At 38.2% G+C, this 18,525-nt stretch overlaps 1 protein-coding gene across 4 annotated transcripts in view; it reads right to left on the bottom strand.

The window, feature by feature from the left end:
- ccser1 (coiled-coil serine-rich protein 1) overlaps window positions 1-18,525 on the bottom strand; it is a 119,350-nt gene that overhangs the window by 50,811 nt on the left and 50,014 nt on the right. For all 4 annotated transcript variants that reach the window (XM_035950726.2, XM_035950727.2, XM_023275764.3 and 1 more), the window contains exons 9-10: window positions 10,779-10,856; window positions 5,437-5,517 (exon numbers count right to left, since the gene is read on the bottom strand). In XM_035950726.2, the coding sequence (XP_035806619.1) occupies window positions 5,437-5,517; window positions 10,779-10,856 (159 nt within the window). The remainder of the gene's footprint in view (window positions 1-5,436; window positions 5,518-10,778; window positions 10,857-18,525) is intronic.

Raw genomic sequence — 18,525 nt, 5'->3', positions numbered from 1 at the left:
AAACAATCATTTGAGAGGACAACGTGTCAGATTATTCAGGATTTGTCGTGCTTCCTTTTCTTGACCTTCCTGGAACTCAGCAAGACATAAGTCAGCCCTATAAAAGTAGAATAAAAAGGGAACTTTGTCCCACAGAAACAAAACTTCAGGCTAACTTTTCTCAGAGTGTGGGGGCCAGGAGCTGTCCCTAGGACAGGGTGTCCGACACAGGAAACCAGGGCAGGAGAATCCCTGATGAATTCCTGAAGCCCCGGAAACCTGAGAGGAGAGGAGAGGAGAGGAGAGGAGAGGAGAGGAGAGGAGAGGAGAGGAGAGGAGAGGAGAGGAGAGGAGAGGAGAGGTGAGGAGAGGTGAGGAGAGGAGAGGTGAGGAGAGGAGAGGAGAGGTGAGGAGAGGAGAGGAGAGGAGAGGAGAGGAGAGGAGAGGAGAGGAGAGGAGAGGAGAGGAGAGGAGAGGAGAGGAGAGGAGAGGAGAGGAGAGGAGAGGAGAGGAGAGGAGAGGAGAGGACAGGAGAGGAGAGGAGAGGACTTCTGACTTCTGAAAGCAGACTTCTGCACTGGAAGAAAATGAGCAGGACAACAGAGTGAGGAAAAGTAAGAGGACGCTCCAGAAAAGACAGAGAGTGAGGTGGAGAGAGAAAGGATGAGAGAGATGGTCGACCCCGTGAAGCGGTAGAAGCAGTAGAAATAGCTGCCCCACTTGTAGACACACTTTTTGTTGCTAGCCGACTGTCCTCGATGCACTGGGGTAGCTAACCTATATAAGCTTGCTCCATGCCGTAGCATCTTCCACACACTCACAAACACAGATGAACACACACTCAGCTTCTGTCACTCTCTTTCATACACACTTACACGCACATATTGGGGAGGAGGGGGGGCGAAAATCAGGCCGCACATGCTGTAAGCTACTGCTGAGTTAAGTCACCTGTGCTGCTAGCCTAGCTTGCTAGCGGGCAGCCAGCTGCTCCCCTAATTAAGGGACCATCTACTCAAGGGGGCCTGAGCATATGGAGGACTCTATAGCTAGGTAATAGTCTTATAATAGAGAGCAAAACCATACGCCTGAGTACTGGCCAGACTTCCTAAAGTTGTCTGTTCTGCATTAGGAAGATAAGGCAACTGTGGACCTGGCCAGACACCATGCAGTAAAGGAGTGTGAAAATACAAAAATAACTCTAACAAACCACCAAAACAGCAAAGGACATGTTCAAAAGATATGTAACTATTGCCCTCCTCCTTAACATCACTGTTTTCCACTTGCAGAGCAGATAATTAGCAGCACTTCTTGAACTCTAATGATTATCTGCCTGTTAATCAAACCACTTCACCTCACAGAGGTGAGATGATTGAGTGAATATTTTGAGATTAAATCTCACTTCATAAGAACAGACAGCGCAGCTTTTTCACTGCAGGTGGTCCTGGTGAGGCAAATCAAGATGACTGTCTGAAATTAGTAGGAATGAAATTAAAATTAATTAAAATGTTGGGAAAAAAAATACCACAACTGACGGTACTAAACAGCTTAAAATTCTGAGACATCCTAATGTACAGCCCATTCTGTCTATGAGTCTTTAGTCTACAGATAATACCATCTGGACAAACAGTTAATAACCCAGTACTTCTACTAAATTCATGTCCTGTTAATGGTATGACCACACTGATGTGCAAATTCTACCACATGAGCCATGACGACACATAAACATGCCACACAAACAACCACAATAACAAGTGAATTATACAGTCAGAGGCATAAACAAAACCTATTTGACTGGAGACACTTTCAACAGCATTTTATTGACTTTGCTGTCCAAGACCAGGACTAATGGCTGCTTCAAAAACAAACACACATACTTACATAGGCAGACACACGGGCAGTGACAAACACATGGCCATGCATACAAATTTATATGCCAACATGTACTGCACTCTGAAACCTAAGTCCTTCCTTGCTTTAACCTCCATTAATAACAAGTATGTCATTATATGTGGCCACTTCTGGTGGCATTATTAGAAATGCATTAGTCAATGATGGCAAATGGAGCACGGCACAGACATACAGTACAGTGTGCAAGGTATTGTGGTGCTTGTGTAAGAAAGTCAAGCAAAAAAAAGTACAAAAAATAACACCTGGCAGAAAGAAAGATGACAGGTATGATAAAATTATAGGATTCACAGATGTAACTTTATGCAAATGTAGCAGCAAAGTGGTATTTTTCCACATGCACAGTGCGATCTGGCATTGCCTGTAAGCAGTTTGGTGAGTCATTGTGCATCACAAGAGAGACAATGTAGGGGGAGTGATCCTACACTACACTGCAATTTTGGTGTCAAGATTCACTGCATTTCTTGCTGCCTCCAGCCGACATGTACATCTGGCTCAGAGTGCACTGTGTTAAGTGCCAGTAGATCTTTTTTAGATTGTAGTTGGTAAACATACTACCGGTCAGAAGTTTTAGAACATTCCAATTTTTCAATTTTTTTATTGAAATTCAAGTAGTTCAAGTCCAATGAATAGCTTGAAATGATACAAAGGTAAGCGGTGAGCTGCCAGAGGTTAAAAAAAAAGGTTATCCAAAACTGAAAGATAAAGTACATTTCAGAATTATACAAAATGGGTTAACAACTTAAAGCTGTTCTGCAGCAATGGAAGTTGATCAGGTCTTGAAAGTTGGTGCTACCAAATCCTACAGGTGTCCCAACTTTTCTTGATTACTTCCAACCCCCTCTGTCTGCATAAAAGTAGTGTTGGAACACACCGTGGCACCATACGCTCCAGAGCATTATTTGAACAGTATTGTACCGCAGAAAGTAGTGTGTTCCTATAAAAATGGTGAGGAAAAGGCACTTAACGATAGGAAAGAGACAGACCATCATAACACTTAAAAATGTTGGTCTTTCATACAGAGAAATTGCGAAGAAAGTCAAGGTGTCAGTGAGTACAGTTTTCTTCACCATCAAAAGGCACTCAGGAACTGGGGGAAACTCTGACAGGAAGAGGTCTGGAAGACCCAAAGTCACAACAGAATCAGAAGACAAGTTTCTGAGAGTCAACAGCTTGGTGATAGGTGGCTCACAGGACAACAGCTTCAAGCACAGTATAATAGTGGTCGTAGTAAGAAGTCTCAGTTTCAACTGTGAAGAGAAGACTTGGAGTTGCAGGTTTGACAAGCCGAGTTGCAGCAAGAAGGCCATTGCTAAGACGCTAATGGATTACTGAAGACTGGACGAAGGTACTATGGACTGATGAATCAAAATTTGAAATCTTTGGTTCATCTTGCAGGATTTTTGTATGCTGTTGAGTAGGAGAAAGGATGGTTCCTCAGTGTGTGACATCAACTGTCATGGAGCAGGAAGCATGATGGTCTGGGGCTGTTTTGTTGGATCCAGGGTCTGTGACTTGTACAGAGTGAGAGGTAGCCTGAATGAAAACAGCTACCACAGCATTCTGCAAAAAACATGGAGTGGCAGCACAGTCTCCAGACTTAAACCTGCTTAAAACTGGTTTGGGATGAACTGGACAGAAGAGTGAAAGCAAAGCAACCTACAAGTGGAAAGAACTTTCTGAAGAATATTTGATTTCCATTGTGGAAAAAATGCCACGAGTGTGTTTAGCTGTTATATCTGCCAGAGGTGGCTACTTTGATGAGTCAAAAGTTTAGAATACATTTTGGTTTCTAAATACATATATATATATATATATATATATATATATATATATATATATATATATATATATATATATATATATATTTCTTATTTTTTCTTTTTTCCTTAATTTGTTTATTTGTTCTGTGCTTTCAAGTACAATGAGACATTAAGATGCATAATTTCCAATAAAAAAAATGGAAAAATTGGGGTGTTCTAAAACTTTTGACTGGTTGTGTATATACATTTCCAATTATAGACACATCTACTGCAAGCAGTTTTAATTTCCAGTAACATAGACTAGAAGTTTAACACATAAAAGTTTGAGTAAAGGTCTGTCCATTCATCTGTTTAACTGCTGCTTACTGTTATGTAACAGTGTCATGTATTTTATGTGTTCCATCTGTTATCTATAATGTGAGTGGCACACACAATACACAATCACACTCACTGTGAATACATAATTAAGATCTTGTTTTGACACCACCAGGATGCTGCAGAATAACCATACAAATTCCACATCAAATCGGTCTGTTATCGTTCATTATTCTGTGCAGGCCTTGAGATGAAAGAGGTTTCGTACTTCAAAGTAATGTGGCAAAGCAGAATCATAACTGTTCATTTAACTGTATTGGCTGATTTCATAGCTATAGTATGTGACTCTCCTCAGGATTCTGAACGCACACACTAATACTATGTATAGCCATAGTTTTTAGTAAAGTATAATATTATGACCTCTGCATGTGGAGCAAATGACTGCTCTCTGAAGCCCTCATTTTTGAAACTAGCTCTTTCTACTACCATTTGCAACTGGTCCCCTCTGTGACTTTTATGTGTTATAAATAACAATGAAAGTTGAATAATCATCAGCATACCAAAAACCAAACAATCCATAACTCTGTACTTTGGCTTTACAGATGCTGTGGAGGTAGAGATACACTGCTGCGCATGTCAAACTTTATTTCTCTTATGTTTAAATAATGCATTCATGTTCTTCTTGACATTGCATGAGTAAATTCAAACATTATCTTTGTGTGGGTAAATCAATGTGTCGGTGTGGACACCATGCCCCCACTCACTCACACAACTGCAAAGCGTTCCCTCTTTAAAAGTGTTTCTTGCCAACTTTACACACAGGAGGATTATAGGTATAAAAGAACCTTTGGAGCAGAAGAGGGGATGAGCAAAAGTTTTTTAAGAGATAGAAAAGCGAGACAAAGAAACAGACCCCAAAACTCCGTTCTTGTTTTCTTTACAGGCAGCCATTTTTAGACAGTCATCCATTAAGTCTGCTGCGTTCCCATACTGTCAGCTCCCAGTGAAGGCAAAGAGGCCATGTCAGCTGAGGGCATTAGGCAGTCAGGCAGGTAGGAAGCAGCAGAGCTCTCTCTGAGAACGTGGGAGTTGGAGGGAGAAGGGGAGGAGCTGGTAGTGGACTATAATACGACTGTCACTGCAGCAAAACATCTTTAGAAAGAGTAAGATGGATTAGAGTTTTAGCTCAACGTGAAAAGATGCTCTTAAAGAGATGGAACAGAGAGGAAGGAAGGGCGGAGAGATGACTGCTGTGGCTCAGCATAAAATGCATTATCACGGGACAGGATAACAAAGTAGGAAAACAGAAAAAGAAGAAGCTTGCAGGGAAGATTTTAGTTAACACTAAAGCTCATTTAGGGATGTGAAATGTGGGTTAGGTATCCTAGACTGTAGTACATAATGAACTGTCCATGAGTTTGAGCCCGACGGAGCGAAAAAGAGAGACTGGGTGTGTTGTCTGTGAGTATCTCACCTCTTGCCCCACATGTTCTGTCTGTGTTGTGCGGTCAGTCATTTGGCAGTCTTTCATCTTCAGGGCAGCCTTGGCACTCTCCTGCATACAAAACAAACACACCCATCAGACACACACTCAAACAAAACATCAAATACAAATAAATGAGAACAACTTCTCTCCCAGCAGATTTATGCCTTGCCTTCACTCACAACACTTGGTACAGCTGGCTTCCATGTTTAGCTACATATCAAAAGAAAGAAAACAAACTGCAGCTCTACACAACCTCAACCACCTCTTCCCACTGAAAGTCAGAAAATTGGGCTGAATTGCAGGACAACTTCTCTATAGGCAAATGTTGGAGCAGGGACCCCCCGCAAAACTTACCAGAAGAGAAAAATTCATAAAAAGTGACAGCTAGTGCTGGCCAGTCTGTTAGAGGGCTCCTTCTAGGCAAGAATTAATAGGTTTCTTCTGGCAGATTTACAGATGGAACTGTACAGAGAAAAGCATTGGCCGTTTCCTTCAAAACTCAGCACTTGTAACTTGACCGAGAACCTGCCGACTGCCATGTATGTGATCACTTTAAAAAGGCAGGTTGCAAGTCCTGTGAATGTGAAGAACTCACTCTATTTCCATCGGGGCCATTTTATGACAATGTCACTAATCACCCTGACATGCTCACCCTATACTGCTTATGAGCTGAGGAACAGAACGGGTTGAAAGTTGCAGTGGCCATGAAATATTGAGAAATTCATTAACCTTGATTAAAATTAATCATCCAAATTAGGACATGGTGTAAAGATGCATTTATGTTAAGAGAATGACCAAAAAAGTAATTTATGTTGTAGCGCCAAACCCAAACATATACTTGTCCTCTTTAAACCCAGTTAAAAATCTGTTTTCATTAATCATGTCAATCACTACATGAAAAACAAGAGAGGCTTTCTGCTGCTAAATGTTGCAGTTGGAGCATGGTCCTTCAACAAAATGAACCAGCAGAGAGAGGAGAAAACTCATAAAAAGTGACAGGTAGTGATGGCCAGCCAGCTAGCAGGTCCTTCTAGGAGATAATTAATAGGTTTCCACTGGCAGATTTACAGAAGGAGGCAGAGCGAGGACAGCATTGGCTATGAGCTGCCCTTTCCTTCAAATGCTGCACTTTAACTTAGCTGGAGCAGGCAAGGTTTCTCTTTTAGACTCTCTTACATACAGACAAGTATACACCCTCGCCAATGTTCACACGCATAACATGCTCCCAAAACTGTATCATTTCATAAATTTGAAGCAATGCCAATGCCCTGTGTTCCAAGGGCATATGGTGCAGATAAAAATAAGGTTAGGCTGTGACTGCAGCACAGCAAGGATATGGCCTAGTATTAGACAATTTATTAATATACACACAGACAGATATATGCAGACTATTCCTCGTAAAAAATACACAAGCTGTTTACAGTGTGTCTGGAAATCAAATCCAGCTGGTGGCAGGAGCCAGAACATTTCTGTCAGAGACAAGTGCCAAACAAATGAATACACACACGCAAACATACACAGTCACAGACATTTGTGTGTATGGGTGCACACGCAACCTACTGCATCGCCTAAACTGTGAATGATGGATATGGGATGGGATGGGATGGGATGGTATGATGTGGCGGGGGAAAAAACTCAACCTGTCAGCATATGAAAGAAAAATAAAGAAAACAAAGTAAATAAGAAAAAAAAAAAACAGACCAACTTGGAGGCTTGATTAATAACTCAGGTGATACTCCATATTTTTTTATTATCAACAAATCCTATGACAATCAACAATGATTTGATTCTAGTAACGTGTACTGCTTGTGCATGCAAAGTCGGATAGAGAACAGCTTAATCCTCTGTGATCACAGGCCTTCATTGTCGTCCAATGACTCAACACTGTTGCATTGGGTGAAATGTTTCTTCTTTACCATTCATTCATGACATAAGCATGGTACAATATTAAATCTTAGTAAATCTTACACATGCTGCATATACTTACAAGTGCACCAAATCTGCAGATTAAAATAGCACTGAAATTGCACTTTTACTCCTGTGTGAGTTTGAATTTCTGTAATTAGAAAACATAATCGTATGTAATGATATCTTTTTTTTTTTAATGGCATCCTGCAGGAATCAATGTGCTCATGGTTGAGACCTACTGGGTAGTGAAGTCACAAAGTACTGATACACGGGCTAACATCACTGTCTTTGGCATTTCATAGGCTCTATTAAAAGTCATATTAAGAGTAATGATAACATTTGCAATATATGTGCTGTGCATATGCTTTGTCTGATTTGTGTGCAGCACATTCAAATTATAAACCGTGCCCACCTCTAATATACACCTGTAAGGCTGCCAGGTTTATCGTGTCTTGAGCTGTGGGGATATATCCGTCTCATTCATTTAAAACAAGGTCGTTCTTTTCGTCTCAAAGAAAGTGTACAATTATATTTTACAGGTAAAATCACTATCAAAAGAAGAATAAGGTATATTGCACAATGAAGTAAAATTTTAGCCCGAATGTAAAAAAAAAATAAAAATCGACAGGAGCTTATACGCTGCCACTGAATGTTTATATGTTAGCGATACATTCAGTAGCCACTTTATTAGATACAGTTATCAGAGAGGTATTAATGGAACTATACGTTTATATTACTGAGGTTTCCCTTAATAGAAAACTCACTGACAGTCATAATAATTATCTTTCCCATTTCTGCAACAGATAAAGATTAAAAGAAACCAAGTGCTTAAGGGGGACAGTCCATGAATAAGTGTGCCCACATTGAGATATTTTTGACACTCCTTGGATCGTACCAATAAAGTCATATTACTATGCCACTGCTATAGTGCCATTTGTGTTTAAATTAGTCGTTTGGTGCACCTGCCAAAGCACTTATCAAATTTCCTGACACAGTTAGGTGAAATAAATTCTGGTTAAAAATCTTCTTGATCATGACACTGTAATCTTTTATTGCCATGGTTAAATACTATCAACTTTTAACTGTCTCATTTACAGACACTCAATTTCAAATGTTATACATTTACAGACACTCAATTTCAAATGTTATATCTAATTAATTCTATTCTATAGAACAGAATTCTAAATAATTATATTCTATTACAATTTTCTTTAATTTTTTAGGAAATTAAAGAAATTATAATAAAATGCAAAATTTATTCTACATTATTATTATAAGCTGCTGGATGCAATGATTAAAAAAAGTACTAACTATAAGAAATTATTTAAGATTAAGGTGTCATTATTATCATATACATATAGTCCCAAAAATATATGATATATTTACAAATTTAATCAACTGGCCTTGTTTTCTTATATCATTAATATTCTGGTATGTATATAGTCAATTATGATAGGCATGTACTCAATCCTGCAAGCAATTTATTTCCAATTTAAGGTACAGGATTAATAATAGCGCTCTCAATTCAACATAAATTTATTTTCATTATTACTTGGGACTGCAGACAACCTCTTCCAAAGGAAAAACTGTAAAGATTTTATTATATAACATTTGAGCTGTAGGGGCACAAACTCAATCCATTTTAATAATACACACTTCATTGTAAGCAATAGACCTTTATTGAGTTATTTAGGTCCAATGTTCCTTCATAAATATTTAAGAAGGGAAAGGATGAAAGAGGATTTAAATTCCAACAGAAGAACAAATTAATTTCCACTGAGAGGTCATCCTATAAAGATTTAACAATGGAATAAGATCAAAACCAATGTATAGTAAGCAGTGTGACACTTATTTTTCTGCACAATGAAAAGACCAGGATGATACATTTGCTTAATATTAAAGGTGTGATGTGGAGCCTTAAAAAGGTGTTATAGTGTGTGAGTGTAAAGTATGTCACTTTGACTGTCTACATGAATTTAAGAGACAGAGATTACCGTTACATGTACTGCCGATCTGCCGGCAAATTTGTTAAATTTTAGTATTAATTCCACATTAGCTGCACACAGAACTGAATACAAGTCACTAATAAAGAGAAGAGCGGAGTATAGGCACTGCTGACAAGAGGACAGAGACAGAGAGGGGATGAGAGACGAGAGAAGAGACTGGGGAAAAAAATTAGAGGCTAGTGCCAGAAAGTGATCAAAAAAACAGATGTCACATGAGACTCAAAGTCAGTGGGTTGGACTGGAATCTCTCACAATACCGCTATAACACTAGCACATTAGTCTGCTCAGGCTTGGCATGCTGTCAGCATTTCACTACTTTGATAGAACAGGTGACAAATTACAGACAGGTAAATGACAAATGATGAAAATTTTAGCCGTATGGAGCATTTCTGCAGATGATCAGACAATCAAGCTTCCAAAACGTTAGAAAAAACACAAACAAAATATTATAGTTTGCATTTGATTCTCTATAGTCCATGGTTTTAGTGTAGATATTGCAATTATCCCAATATGAAAACAATCCCTTGCTTCCAATTGTTATCTAAAAAGGCAATTTTCACCAAAAAATTGGGATTGCCAGTAGTTCTGCTGCTAAATTAAGCTGGCACAAATGAGCCATGTATATTTACAAAGAAATCAGATTTTGTGATGCCACACTATCAGATAATGATGTTGTGACATTCAGTCAATGAATTAATTCATTCTTGAATTTGCCTCCTCCATCTTCGCGTGGTCAGTCCTGTCTTTCATTCTGACCTCTGCAGTACCCAGTCTTGCATAGCAGAACATCAAGAAGAAGAAAAACTGACAAATCTACTTTTACAAAAGTTTCACTTTCCAGTTCTTTGAAATGTTTTTTAACCTTTCTAAAAAGAGAGATTTTTAATTCTTAAAAGGGAATGTTTCAAAGGCAATTAGTCTCTAATTTATATCCTTAAAACAAATAATTTAAAAACATTCAAGCTGTTTTAATTATTAATTACCAAGTTCAGAAAACCAGAGACTAACGGAAAGAAACTGTGACAGAGATAAAAATAGATGAGAAAATCTTCCATTTCTCAATGTCTGAAACAATGAGTTGATTTTCTTATTAGTTACAAAGACTTTAGAATCATTTGGAAAAACATTTCACTTTAGTAGTTTAAGTTATACTTCCTATAACTGTGAAACCTCACTAAATGATCGTCATCAGTCTTCCAGCTGGTAATGCAGCAGTGGCAAATGATACCTAGTGTCATTTTTTTTTTAAGTCAGCAAGTCTAAATAAAGTTGCATTATTTTTAGTATCAATCAAAATGGCACTGCAAAAAAAAAAAAATCCTGAAAAATGCTGACAATGTTTTGTATTGCATTTATGTTAGAGCCAAAGCCATTCATGCCAGCATGTATCATGTATGTTTAGTGAATGAATCTTACCAGTTCACTCTGGAGTCTGAGAATCAGCTCATCTTTCTCCCTCAGCTGTTGCAACAACGCTTCTTCTCTACTGGGATCCTAAAGACAAGAAACAAGACACCATGTTAAACATTACTCAGGATATAGCAGACAGCAGTGATTTATCTACGGGGCCATATTCCCACAAAAGCAATACATGGAACCAAAAGCTATAACAACATTATATATATTGTGTGTGTGCGTGTGTGTGCGTACGTGCGTGTGTGCATGTGATTTTTCATCAATGTGTTGCAAGTGTTTTATGTGCATTTCTGAGTGTATTTGTTGCTGCTGGTCTTGCTCTGGTGTGTGTGTAATAAAATTGTCATGTAGAGCTTCTGGACTGTGATCTCTTGTTCTCTCCACATCTCTGTGATAAACTTGTTGTGTCCTATTGCAGCACCCCAGAGCACACAGCACTTTCACATGACCTTGTGTTGTCAGGGAGTATTGCTGAAGGGGAGACGGAGAGGAGCTACAGAGACAGAGGACATGGAGAATAATAATACTAATAACAACTTTAGTTGTGTGGCCCTTTCACGACAAGTTGCAAAATGCTTCGGGGCAAAAAAAAAAGCTTCCAAAAATGCCTTTCATTAAAACATGTTTGGTGTTTGTGATTAAAATTGTACTGCAATCATTATTTGACTTGTTTGTCTCATTTATCCACAGCAAAAATTAATTGTTTTTGTCAAGTAAAATTATTGGACATGAAATTTGTTCACTTGTGAAAATAGCTAAAAGGTAAGTCTGCCAACCTCATTTTCACTGCCAAAGTTTCTAAAGCTTAGTCATCTGTCGACCCTTCCTGGACAGACAACAGGGAGCTTTCAGAGGGCAGCTCATGGGGGAGTCAAACACGAGAAATCAGACATAGCAGTCTTCACACAAAGTGTTCAGCTTAATTCTAAAACAGACAGGTGTGTAAAATGTGGACAAAGAGAGAGAACAAGAGGGAAGGAATGAGAGCGTGTGAACGAAAGAGCGATAAGATGGTGAGAACAAAATGACAGACAGACAGTCATTACTTCTTCAAGGACATAAAAGCAGAAGAGGAAAAGAGGGGTCACATACCAGGAGGAAAATGAGGAGGAAACGTGAGGAAAGGGGGACAGTGATAGAGAGAAGGAGAGGACAGAGAGGGCCTGAGGCTGAGCATGATGGTCTGAAACCATGGGGAGCCATCCAGCTAAAGGACACACAGAGTGAGAGGGAGACCACAGGGAACCATACAGCTACAACACCGTCCTTTAAATGACCTCCGACAGACAGCAAGCTGGACACTTTTCCTTGAGTCACATCAAAATTCAGAAGAGAAAAAACCTGTACTGTACAGGAGTACAGAGAACCCCAGATATACTGTGGCTGAAATATCAGCAGGTCTGTGAATATCTGTGTGTGTGAAGGAAAGGATTTCTAACCAGCAAATTCAATTTCCTGACCTGAGTCCATCGGATGTAAACAAGGGAATGGTGTAATCTGTTGGCGTGCAGCTTACATACTGAATTTGCTTATGATTTATCATTTAATATTTTTTGCTGACACAAACCACACAAAACAAATAAACCCTGGAATGTTCTGTATCTGAGGGTGTTATATCACCATTGTTGTGAAACTGTAAAGTCAAGCCCGACTAATACTGGATGTTTGGGGATGATACTGATTTTAGGGAGTAAGAAATTCTAATATTGATATACGTGCCAATGTTGTTATATCTATGTTGAAGTTATATTAAAAAATAATCAATTCTGGTAACTTTCCAGAAACTTACTTCATGAACTTGTCATTAACTGGCAAGCAACACAAAACTTGATTCTGCATAGTCTGACTCATGAGATGTAGACTACTGGTATAAGGCTGCCATGGTCTGTGCATGTAATGTGGCTTTCTCCTCTCCTTTCACTAGCTATGTGTTACTATTACAAAATCCCATCCACTACAGGAAACAGCAGCAACAACAACAACAACCTCCAGGAAGCAACTACTAGAATGAAAAGCTTTTGCCAAAGCTGTACTGGCTAGTTTTTTTTTTGTGTTTTTTTCTGTGAATTCTCCATTTTAATGACAGTGCTCGCATTCCTGCATGCAAATTTTTACAAAAAAATTTCTTCCTCTATTCTGAGTGAACATCATCGCTGCATCCTGATGATTTTGACTGGTTTGAAGAAATAAAAACAGGCCAGAGTTTTGTTTTCTCCTGTAGCAGAATGATAGTGATGTGTAGCCGGACCATTCCACACAGCACTGTGTCAGCACTAGAGAGTGGTCTGGCTATGTGAGGCTAGAGCGCAACCATCTGCTCGTTTGGGATGTATCCTCTGCTACATGTGCTGCAGACAGTGTGTCTGTCAGAGTCGGAGTTGCTCCGTTGGCATCATTTTCTATACTATGCCCTGCAAAAGAAAAGTTCTCAAATTGACACATACTGGACAACATATGTGCCGATTTTGGCCCATAATACTGCCCAATAGATATATTGGTCAATAAAAGTAAGAAAAAGAATAATTAAAAAAGTTAAATTTTCTGCATGACAAATACACTTGTTGAGTGAGAGTGTGGAGGGAGGTACATTCAGTTCACAGTCAAGTGTACTCAGGCCAAAGAAGTCTTTATGAAATGAAATATCAAAAGACCAGCACCTTATCATGGGACATAGAGAAAATGTCATTCTAATTCTAAGCTAACAAGAAACACTTTCTCTTAAAATCCAATTTAAGTTTCATTTAGTACTGCAAAACTCAACTTGGTGGTTAAGGCAGCTTCAGTTCAGAAAGTAGTATATGTAGTTCGTACTACATGTTGCCTCACCATGTCTGAGGGCAAAGCTGTTTTCTTCTACTGGTGCAATCTAAAAACAATTTGACAATGATGGATGTTTCAGAACATACAGATATTAAGACAGAGCACCACAACAGTTTATGGGATTGAACAACATAGAGTAAAGTGTAGGGTAAGTTGTGGTGTCATAGGAGGTGTATTGCGGCAGGGTTAGTATTTATGTGTAAATGGATGTGTGTAAAGGTGTGAAGGCAAAAAAACAGGCTGTTACAATAAAAAAGAGACAAAAAGAAAGAGATGAAAACACATTTTCTAGGAAACCAAATTAGAAAAGAAAGAAATAAACTGAAAAATACATACAAGAAATAATTCATCTTTAAACAAGGGGATGAGGCCCAACAATTTATAGTGGACATTCATAACGTTACAGTTGGATACTCATATGAATAAGTGTCAGAAACAGTCATGTAATAGATTTTTTAAAAAGAGAGAATTCAAAAGCTCAAAACCTGCTTACTTGCTCTGCTCTGCAAACCTGGCCTATCACTACGTGAGGTGGCTAAGAATATGACATTGTTGGTTTTGGAAAGTTAAGTCCCACTAATGCTGACATTTGAAAGGTGTAGGAGGAGAGTCGGGGGACAGACGCTGTTCGACTGGCAAGCACTTGAAAATGTTTCTGAGAAATGGTCGTCTCATTTCCTCATGACAAAGCCAGTAAACACCTTCCATCCTAACTCGACAGCTGCACAGGTGGTGCCCAGGTTTCACAGTTTCCCTGAATTATAAATGCCAATACACTGGAAATCTGCAATCTGCCTAAAAAAAGTTCTGATTCGTGTTTTGGCTTAATTTTTTGGCCTCCACATCCATATTTTACAAGTCTAACTGATGTTGAGGCGTGTTGGGGCATTACCTTGGCACAAGATAATGGTCAAGGAGGACAAAACTAAAAGCATTGCTCAGTGCTTCCATGGTGATACAACCAATAAAAGAATACATTTTCCACTAGGAAATAGAAAAACAATTAAGAAAAACAAAACCCAGTGGTGCTGAATCAGACTGCACTCTGTTACACTGCCTTTACTGGAGAGATAACGGTATTTATAGATAATAAGAATATTTTTTTCCTGCTGACAGAACACACACACAGACAGCGAAAAAATTACTAACATGAGATTTGGATGGAACTGAAAAATCACTAACATGCTGTGACAATTACTACATTAGTCAGCCTCTAAAATTAATCTCACCCGAATAGGACTGAAGGCTGTTCTAAATGAGCTGTCTGGCTATGACTGCACAGTGGGTATCCTTCTGTGCCCTGTGTGTGTGTGTGTGTGTGTGTGTTTGTGTATGAAGTTGCATTTACCCTAGTAGTTGTGTTTCAAATGCTCAGAAGAGGTTTATGACTACATCCAAGGCGACTATATTGACTTGTGTGGTTTGATTACAGGTCAAAAAACACCTTAGGAGTATGAACACAAAGAATGAGAGGGGTAAAAGCTGTGTGATAAATACAGAACAATAAAAAAAGAGAGAAAAAGATAATTTCCTTCAACTAGACCCCAATGTGCAGCTCCACCGTGTACCGTACTACTAAGAATCTTTTAAAAAGAGATGACAAACCTGAAACTAAAATGAGAAACTTGATTCTGCTTGCTGAAAGAAGCACCATAAAGTGCATTCAGTCACCCATCAGGTGGCATTCCAACCAATTTTTCGAGGTTGAATTGAATGGAAAGGGCTCCGCAAGAAGAGAGCGGCATGCGAATTTCTTTCTAATGTGATTGGAATGGCCTCAGTGGGGATAAATCTGATCAGAATCATTGGAGTGCATCCACTTCTGTAAGGAGATGTGATTTTCGTATAGAGGTTAAGGCCTCTCTACGCTTGCAATCAGCAGCCAGTTGAAGAGTGTATGGAGATGAATTACATTTCCCCTGTTAGCAGAAATTATTCAATTTGTTAACTTTTTTTTGAGAAACACACAATTGAGAATATGTGAAGGTTGTTTATCCATTAATTCAACATTTCTTTTCCATCTATTTGTTTAACAGATTACCCATTTCTTCAAATTGAGGAATAGGGTGTGACAAAAAAGGCTATAATTAAATGTCTTCTTCTTGTTGTTTTGATACCAATTTCCCCAACATCTATGCATAACTTTGCACTTCTTAAACTACAAGCACTTGTGACTTGAAAGAGCTAAAAGGGATGTAAAACAGCTAAAATGCCTTGACAATACTTTCTTGGTGTCTCACTAACAGTGTCTCCTTAACAATTCCAATTTAAATAGGATGACAACAACATTTTTTTAAGTACAGTATGAATAAACAGTAAAGGCTAATCTGAAAATAGTATCTTTAAGCTGCTGTTTAAAGGTCTCAGCAGTGTCCACAGATCTTAAGTCCAGAGGGAGACACCTCAAGTGTTCTGGGCAGTTGTGCAACCACCTTTAGTTTAAATGTTGACTGCAAAACAGCCAAGAACTCTTGGTTAGAAGATGTAAAATAATACAGAATAAATCACATCTCTAATGTAGGCAGAGGTCTGACCATGCAGAGCTCAATACGTGATTACAAAAATCACAATTCTGAATCTTTTAAGAAATAGAGGACAGCTGGGATGAAATTTCCAGTTAGACATTGACCCAACATTGTATATTCAATAGAAGAAATTAGGACAAATTACAATGTCCAATAAAAGACTGTTACTGTCGTCCCATTTCAAATTACAAGTTACTTTATATATAAGCTTTGACCATGTTTTGCGTCATGATATATGAAAACTGACACAATGAAGTTTACCTAAAATATCACCTTAAAATCGCTTGATTTTCAGTGTGGTGCTGACAGACATTAGTGTCTGATTTATGTTCACATAAATGGCTTTTCCTACTGGTCAGTTCTTTGTACATTAACCATTGCGCAGTGCAGGAATGCAAAAATTTCACATTGTAAGCTCCTCAAACCAAACAAACACTCGATAAAGTGTTTGGTGTGGTTATTTCATGTTATGTCATATGGCTGCTTGGACAATCTACTGTTAGGCTGCTAACAAACTAATTCAATTTATATTCATGGATAAAAAAATACAGGAAATCACAAAGACATATTCATAAGCTGATCCAGTAATAAGTTCCTTCCCTCTTTATTTCTGTCTGCTTGCTGTTACTTTTTTTATCTACTGTATGTCTGCCTGGATAACTATAATTAGTAGCATACTATTTGTGCACAGCGGTAACTTCAGTGTGAAAAAAGAAAATAGGTGACATTTGTACACACACTTTATCATGTCTTCAAGAAAGCACAAAAAGCTGTGACCTCTGGCTGCTGGTTTTATGAATTAACTCGGCTTACCAGAGAATCTAAAGAGCAGCTCAGCATCTTATCCACGTAATCCTATGATTCAGCATCTTTGAAAGTATTGATATCTCTACATCTGGACATAAACTATATACAGAGAAACACTGGGTAAGATTTTAAAGAAGTAGTTTTATTTTTTATTTATACAGGTCTAAAAAGAAAAGAGATATGACCTGCTCAGACATCCAAAAATGTACCAATAGCCTCATAGTTTCCTTATTCTTAATTACATTTTGAGGGAAACGTATTTTCTCCTGAACTATAATAGGTTGTGACCTATTACAAATGTTTGCCTATGCAACATATCTTTGCCTCTTTTTTTTTTTTTAGAAGCATTTCCTACTAGTCTTACCTTTGAGGGAGAAACCTATTTTCTCTCAAAATGTAAATGCAGTGCAGTTTGGTTGTATGGGAATATAATCTTTGTGAGACAGCATTGTAAATACTGGACTTCTACAACATTTTATGCTGTACAGAAAGCCAAATACAGGCTTAAACTGTTAGATCTGACAAATAATGAGACATCAGATTCTTAGATATAATCTTCAATGTTTTAAGTAGGATTATTCGTCTCTGTGTTCTGAGTGAATTAAGACTCTTATGAAACTTAAAAGCACAGCCAACCAAGCCTTTAAAGCTGTTCAGCTGTACTAAAACCAGCCAAAAATATGTCTTCTGGAAATATTCGAACTGTTATAAGGCTGTTTTATTGTGAGTTTCCAAAGATGAGTGATGTATTAACAGATATAATACATATCTGTATTTCCAAGGTGTAAAGCAGTCTCTAAATTTTCTTCTCGCTCCACGACCCTGTTAGCAAATCACAAATTATGAGTCATGTATTCCTCCAATCAGCAGGAGCCGTGGATTCTTATTTCAGAAACACAGCTGTTTAGTTCTGACATGCCTGAGGACAGGGTACAAATCTTTTCTTTTTTTCTCCAGCAGACAGTAGATCAGTCTAACTTGTTTTTTTGCAATCAGCCCCAGACTGAACGGCCTTTCTACGAAGTTAGTGTAATGAATAATTTGAGATGTAAAAGGCCTATTCAAATTTCGCTATGAAGGGTTTTGATTTTATCTCAAGAACTCGTATCACAGAAACACTGATATGGAGGAACAGACATTTAACAGAAAATATGGAATTTCTGACATCAGATCCAGAGAACTCTTTTGATTAAACATCCATCTCTTTTACACATCAACACACATCAGCTAGTGAAAGTGTGTGTGTGAGAAACTGACCATTCTTCTTGTTAGTGTGAGGCTGAGACAACAGAGAAAAACAATGTTTGTGTGGACAGTGAAAGTCAGGTGGAAGTTGAAGACTGGCAGTCTGTTTAGTTCTACTGCTTTAACAAAAATGTCACTTTGTATATGTACAAACACTGTATGTGTGTGGGAATGTGTAGTCATGACTGCCTCATGATTTGTTTTGTGTGTGCCCATTAAACTTGTATCTTCTCATATTTTCCCACACTCATGTATCTTTTTAACCCTCTCATACTGTAACATCACTCTGGGGAACAGTCTATAATTATAAATTCACAGTCATTAGAATTATACATTATTAATTTCTAATT

This window comes from Amphiprion ocellaris, chromosome 6, assembly GCF_022539595.1.
Source record: "Amphiprion ocellaris isolate individual 3 ecotype Okinawa chromosome 6, ASM2253959v1, whole genome shotgun sequence".
Lineage (NCBI taxonomy): Eukaryota > Metazoa > Chordata > Actinopteri > Pomacentridae > Amphiprion > Amphiprion ocellaris.
This window is presented reverse-complemented; position numbering and strand designations above follow the sequence as displayed.